General features: G+C 65.2%; 2 protein-coding genes across 2 annotated transcripts in view; one reads left to right on the top strand and one right to left on the bottom strand.

Moving 5' to 3' along the window:
- LOC101643957 (CLK4 associating serine/arginine rich protein) overlaps nt 1–2,619 on the top strand; it is a 17,897-nt gene extending 15,278 nt beyond the window's left edge. Inside the window, exons 14-19 of the mRNA XM_004710564.2 lie at nt 223–283; nt 413–471; nt 568–614; nt 1,728–1,810; nt 2,019–2,043; nt 2,466–2,619. Coding sequence (XP_004710621.1) covers nt 223–283; nt 413–471; nt 568–614; nt 1,728–1,810; nt 2,019–2,043; nt 2,466–2,508 — 318 coding nt within the window. The 3' untranslated portion in view covers nt 2,509–2,619. The remainder of the gene's footprint in view (nt 1–222; nt 284–412; nt 472–567; nt 615–1,727; nt 1,811–2,018; nt 2,044–2,465) is intronic.
- A 608-nt stretch (nt 2,620–3,227) lies between these two features.
- Nucleotides 3,228–6,692, bottom strand: ZNF296 (zinc finger protein 296). Its single transcript, XM_004710565.1, has 3 exons — nt 6,395–6,692; nt 6,067–6,216; nt 3,228–4,177 (listed from the first exon to the last, which is right to left on the bottom strand). Exons 1-3 carry the CDS (start codon nt 6,690–6,692, stop codon nt 3,228–3,230), a joined length of 1,398 nt encoding a protein of 465 aa, XP_004710622.1.
- Nucleotides 6,693–6,705: the final 13 nt, after the last annotated feature.

Raw genomic sequence — 6,705 nt, 5'->3', positions numbered from 1 at the left:
GGGGGTGGGGGGTGGGAGAGCCAGCCCCAGTGGTGGAGGGTCCGGGGGTGTCCTGCTTCCTTTTCTGACCATGCAACTGTCCCCAAGCATCCCAGAACCTGGTGGCAGGTGTGCATAGCCTGCCCCTCCACCCACTCAACCCCACCCCCGAGTCCCAGGCTCTTAGCTGAGGTGGGCTGAGTGCCCCAGGATGCCCACCCAGCCCTGTCTCTCCTCCCCCAGCCCAAGCTGACACCACAAGAGAAGCTGAAGCTGCGGATGCAAAAGGCCCTGAACAGACAGTGTGCGTGTCCCCTTCCCCGCCCTCTGCGAGCGGCAGCCCCGATGAGGCTGGCCCTTTGCTCCAGTGTCTCCCGGAGGGTGAGGGGGGCGGTGGGCGCTGAGGGTAACTGCCGGACTGTCCCTCCTGCAGTCAGGGCGGATAAAAAGGCGGCCCAGGAGAAGATGATCCAGCAGGAACATGAGCGGCAGGTACTGGACACCGTGCGGGAAGGCCTGCCCACTCCGGGTGGGACACCATGGAGCACACGTGGCCCGGGGGTGGTGCCTCACAGCCTCTCTCCACAGGAGCGGGAGGACGAACTGCGCGCCATGGCCCGGAAAATCCGCATGAAGTGAGCAAGCCGCGGTCTCTGTACCCTGGGCCTGCCACGAGGCCCCTCCCTGTACCCCACCCTGCCCCTGAGAGGGTCCCCCGAGGCAGGCCTCAGGGCTGAGCAGACTGGCCATCTCCAGCCCCGTTTTCGCCCTCCTCTTCCATCCCAGAATCGGAGTGGCTCTGAGGGCCACTCGAGCGAGCTAGCCTGCAGGGGGCGGCTCAGACCCACCCAGAGGCTTCTCTGGAAGCCCGTGGAGCAGGTCTACCTGCTTCCTGCCGGCACCTGGAGAGTGAGGTCCCACCTTCACCCGTCTCAGGGCCTCCTCCTGCTTTGTCCTCTGCTAGCTCGGAGGCCTGCCCTGCTTGTCCCCCAGCCCACCCCGGCTGACAGCTGTGGCCCTGAGCCCCCTCACTCGCTTGCTCCCTCATGGGCAGCAGCCGCTCCAGCTGTGGCCTCAGGGCCTGGGCCACTTGCATAACCTACAGTGCTCTTCAAGGGGGAAATGCCAACCACCCGTCCTCCTGCATGGGTCCTGCCCAGTGCTGGGAGACTGGGCTCCTCTCTGCCTCCTGCTGTTTGACCTTGCCTGCAGTGTTGACAGTTGGGGCCTGAGACCTGGCCCTCCAAGGGCCGTGGGCTGGGCATTGGCAAGGAGTGGGCAGCCAGGTTCCACCCTTACCTCGGAGCAGGGGTGCTCATCTGAGAGGCCTTGGGGCCAGTGTGGCTGGGAGCAGCTGGTGTGGAGGTCCTTGTGGACAGCATTCCTGCTGTGTGCTGGACTTCTAGGGCAGAGTGGCGGGAACAGCTAACGGCCTCTCATCCTGGCCTCTGCGCCACGAGGGCCCTTTCTCAGGCCCCAGCCACTCAGATCAGGGCAGGCCTGGAGGAGGCACCCCTGAAGTGGAGCCCCTTCATGCTGACGCTCAGAACATGCAGGTTCCTGAGCCCAGGCTGGCATCCTGAGCTGGGCAGTGATGGAACCACCACCCGCTCCCCTAGCACCCCACCACTCTTCCCTCTGAGCCACGTGGACCTGGGCCTCTGCTTATTCTGGGTGCAGCTGAGTGCCACTGCCTGAAGGAGGGCGCCCCCCCACTTCCCCTTGACCACCTCCCTACCTCCTTGCAGGGAGCGGGAGCGCCGGGAGAAGGAGAGGGAAGAGTGGGAACGTCAGTACAGCCGGCAGAGCCGCTCCCCCTCCCCCCGCTACAGTGAGTGTCCTCGTCCCTCCCCACCCACCCACCCGGGCTGCCTGTCCACGGCCCTTTGCCTGCGGTACATGACCTGTGGTTGCTTCAGCCAGAGCCCGTCCCAGGGGTGGGGTGGGGTGGCAGGTCCCCTGCCTAACCTGTCTGGAGGGCATCCAGCATCCAGGCCAGCTCTGGACTCCTCTGTCTCACCCTCCTCCTCTCTTCCCAGGTCGGGAATACAGCTCTTCCAGGAGGTAAGCCAGGCAGCCTTCCTTCCTCTTGCCCTCGCATTTGATGGGAGGGCCCAGACCTGGTATGCACGCAGGCGCCCGCCCGCCCCAGTCCCAGCTTCACCCGGGACAAGATAGAATTGCTCTTGTGAGTTTTCGAGGCTGTAACTCTCAAGGATCAGAAGCCTCACCTTTCTGCTCAGAGCTGCTGGTGGGCCTGAACCACTCACTTTGCAGTTTGGGAGCCCCGCACTCCACCAGGGCGGCTCCCTGCAGCCCCAGTCCCCAGTCTGTCCCACTTAAGTCATCCAGGCCCCGAGTGTGTGTTGGGGGGTGGGGGTGGGGTGGGGGGGAATTTCCCAGCATGCTGGGGGTGGGGCGACAGGAGGTGTCAGGCTCCTGGGTACCCAGCTCCCCTCACGAGATCACCCCTCTCTCTCTTCTAGGCGATCACGGTCCCGCTCTCGAAGTCCCCATTACCGGCACTAAGCAAAGGGGGTGGGGCGTGCTGTGGAGGGTCCAAACTATGGGGGGCAGGGTTCCAGCTGCCATGCTACTGGCTCTCTCTGGCGGAATAAAGATGAACGTTATTTAACTCCCTTCCCTGCCTCAGTGTGGTCTGGGTCTGGGGGTGGGGCTCGGGGCACACCCTTGTGGGACAGACAGGAGCAGTCTGGGCGCTGGTGGCATCCCCGCCTCACGGAAGCCCGATGCGTGGCCAGCACAGGGACAGCAGGCTGCTGTTCAGAGCTGCTGTGTGGGCTGCAAAGCGGAGGCGAGGCGCGGGCCCCGCCAGGCTGTGGGAGGGCCCAGGCCTGCCTGCAGGTGTGGACAGGGCACCGGCCCGCACCCCGCACAGAGCCTGGGCAGGGACTCTTTGCCCAGGGGCCTCTGGCGACAGGTCCAGGCCGCTCCCCGCCCTCGCCTCGGCCCCTGCCCCGGCCTCACCCACACGGGGAACCGGGAGCGCGGCTTCCCGTGCCAGCCGCCCCAGGCGCAGGGGGCCGGCCTTGTCCTTCACCCCCTCACCCCAAACCGGTCTGTCCAGCCGTCCACCCCAAGCAGGGGAGCCTCCCACCCCACCTCAGATACCAGGCCCCCCCAAAAAAACAAAGAGTCCACACCAGCACGTGGGGGGCCGAGAAGGCTCCGTTTACTGGGAACGGAGGGCAACAGGGCTACAAATATCACAGGCAGGGCAGGCAATCTCAGGCGCCCCCTTCCGCCTCAGGGTGCTTCTGTCGCAGGTGCTTGTCCAGGGTGGCACGCAGGCCAAAGGGCACGCAGCAGTGGGGGCACTGGAAGCAGGTGCTGCCTGGGCCCTGGCCGTGCATACGTCGGTGGCGGTTCAGCTTGCTGCTCTGGGCGCAGGCATAGGGGCAGAGCTCGCAGGTGTACGGCCGCTCCCCCGTGTGCGAGCGCCGGTGCACAGTCAGGTTGCTGCTGTTGGCGAAGCGCTTCCCGCAGAACTCGCAGCTTCCCCCAGGGCCCCGGCTCTTGCCCGCTGGCTTCTGCGGCAGAGGGGACACCTGGCTCGTGCTGGGCTCTGAGTCCTGGTCTGAGGTGGTAGCCCCTGGGCTGGCCTGCGAAGCCCCACCCCCCGGGGCTCCAGGCTCCTGGACTCCAGCGGTGGCAGCAGCCCCCTCCCCACGGCTGCTCTGAAGGGTGCTGGCGGTGGCAGGGGCGGTGGCGTGGTTGGCGGGCTCCGGGGGTGCGATGGCAGCCTGCACCTGGCCCGAGTCGCTGGAGCAGGGGCTCGGGGTCTGCATCTGGCGATGGGTCTTCTTGTGGCGGTTCAGTTTGCTGCTCTGGGCGCAGGCGTAGGAGCACTGGTCGCATGCATAGGGCCGCTCGCCTGTGTGGGATCGCATGTGTACCTTGAGGTTGCTGAAGGAGCTGAGGGTCTTCTTGCACACGGTGCAGGTGGGGCTGCGGCGGCCGCTCCCCCGGAGGCCCTTGGTCTCCACCTCGGACCCCACCACAGCGGACACGGCCGCGGCCACCTCGGCCAGGCCCAGCAGCGGGGCCTCAGGAGCGTTGGACTCAGTCTGGTAGATAGACATGTTGTGGTCCCACTGGGCGTGGCGCAACAGCTTCCAGGCATGCGTGAACTGGCGGCCACAGCGAAGGCAGTTCAAGACACGCAGCTCCTCGTGTTCTGGAAAGAGAACCGGGCAAGGTGGTTAGTGGGGAGCTTCCTGCTCAGGTGATCAAAGTCCTGGTAGTCACAGCCGACAGCTGTTCAGGGCAGCAGGCCGGCTGGCTGGCGGGGACAAGGCAGTCCTCAGACAAACTCCCTGTTCTCACCTAGCTGGCGTTCAGACGCCTGGGCAGAGATGTAAAAATCCACAAGGAAGAAAAGGGTGCAGGCCCCGTCAGGCAGGGGTAGCAGCTAGCTAGCCAAAGAGCGGACCAAGGCCAGTGGGTGCTTCCTATGTGCCAGGCCCTGCTTTTCAAGGCAGGTCCCCATCTTCCAGCTGGGAAAACGGAGGCACAGAGGGGCACGCCCCACCCCCAAATATATGGGGAGCAGCTGAGCACGTTTTCAAGAAGATGGTTCCCTCAATGTGCGAGGGGTTCTCAGTTCTGCCTCCCAGCGACCCTAGCTCCGAGGGGGAGGAAATGGCAGGCTCGGGAACCCTACGGGGCAGTCCTACCCTGCCCCCTAGGGCCACAATGGGCCGGAGTTGACCCCAGGACAACAGGTCTGCTTTGGGTTTGGCATCAAAGCACCGCAGATCTGGAGACTGGCAACTTAAGCACCACACCCACCTAGACGCTCTATCCCCGCGTGGGTTTCTCTGTCTCGGGCCTGCACGATCTAGTGACCCCCACCTTGGGACAGAGGGGGCACCGGGATCTAGGTGGTAACCAAGACCTATGGCGCCACCCCACATTCATTTTTTTTTTCCTGAGCACCTCAGTGGACAGGTGCATCCCTACACTTTCAAATTCTCGGTGGGTGGATGGGGGGACCTAGCCTCTGACTCCCCACCAGAGCCACGAGGCCAGGACGGGGTTCTATCTGAGCCTCAGTTTCCTCAACTGCCCCAATCCGTGAATCCCAAGGGTCTCCCCTTTTTAAGGCCCAACATCTGCACGAAAGCAAACCTAAGCCAAGCCAACCCGGGCCCTTTCATGGAGACCCTGAGGCTGTAAATCCCTTAAGACAGCTGCTGCTGCCTCCCCAGGAGCGGCGGGGCGGGTGGGTTGGTTCGAAAGGCTGCAGCGGTTAACCAGGGACTGCACCCTAGGCTCGCCCCAATAAAACCAATCGGGCTAATCCAATAATCCCATCACAATGGTCCAGGAGCCCACCAGGGGATCTTTTCAGCTCCCAACCATCAGGACTGCTGTCCCTCCCTCCCTTGGTCCTTTCTATCACCTCCAGACCCTCCCTCAGAGCAGACCCGAGACTCCAGAAAGAGGACAGGAAAAGTATTACATGTGAACTAGTCCCATGGGACCCAGGGATCCGGATCCCTTGAGTCCTGATGCCCTGGGGGACTTCCCACCACCACCACCCAGGCCTGGGAGATTCCATCAGGGGCAGAGGACAGCAGCCCCTCTCCCTGGCTCTACAGTAGAAAGCATCAGAGGGTGGAGGAGGTGGGAGGGGCGGCAAGCACTCTCTCTAGCTGGTTTGGGCTGCCCCTCCCCCGTCGCTGCTCTCCCCACCCTCCCCAAACACACAGGTCCCTTCCCAGAGGTCCTCCTCACTACCACCCTAGGTCCAGCCACCTGGCCAGTTATTTCTGGCCAAGGGGAAGGAGAAGTGAAACCAGATTCGGGGGTGCCTGTGGCAAACCCCCAGGCCAGTCTTCTGCAGGGCCTGGCCACACCCAATGGGCCACCCGCCCAGCTTGGCTGGCCCCCACCCCCACCACCTAGGACTGGGCAGGCCCTGGCCACGCCTAGGCTGCACCCCAAGGGGAGCCACAAAGGGGAAGTCGCGCTCAGTGCCCTGCCTGTCCAGCTCGGCCGCGCGGGTCCCCGCAGGAAGCCCTTGAACTTGAGGAAGCGCCGGGCCCGCGGGGGGCCACTCACCTGAGCCCGGGCCGGGCCTGGGGCCTCGGAAGAGCGGACAGCTTTGTTTCTTGTGTTCCATGAAAGCAATGATAGACTCCAAGGGAAAGGTCTGCAGGCAGCGGCCGCAGGTCAACAGATCGGGGTGTTTGTCCGACCAAGGCTGGCGGTCTGCAGGGAGGAAGCGGGTGGTGAGCGTGGGGGCGGGGCCAGGATGGGGGCCCGGGGTTCGCAAGGAGAGGGGAAGCCGGAGGGTCAGGGAGGGGGCTGGGGGCCGGGGCCGGCGTTGCCCCCTACCCGAGCGTCCAGGTGTAGGGAGCCCCGCTGGGCCAGGGGCCCGGCGGCTTACCGAATGCCTGAGGGACCAGAGTCGTCCACAGGGCCCAGGAGCTGGGTGCGCCGGGGGTATGGAGGGAGCCCTGCGCGGGCGGGCAGCCGGAAGAGTGGCAGCGATCGCCCCCCGCGTGCCCCAGCTGGGGCGCCTTGCTCGGGGCGAAGAGCTCCCGCCGCGGGGCCGGGGAGGGCTCGGCGTCTGGCTCCGGCTTCACATCGATGGTGAGGTCCGGCATCTCCATCTCGTCGTCGGAGTGGGGGGCAGGCACGGGGTCGACTCGGCGGGGCGCGCTACCAGCCTTGCGGCGGGACATGAGGCGCGGGCCG

Source organism: Echinops telfairi, unplaced genomic scaffold, assembly GCF_000313985.2.
Source record: "Echinops telfairi isolate 266 unplaced genomic scaffold, ASM31398v2 ScPeMD7_655;HRSCAF=1070, whole genome shotgun sequence".
Classification (NCBI taxonomy): Eukaryota; Metazoa; Chordata; class Mammalia; order Afrosoricida; family Tenrecidae; genus Echinops; species Echinops telfairi.
Note: the sequence above shows the minus strand (reverse complement) of the source record. Positions and strands in the feature narration are given on the sequence as shown.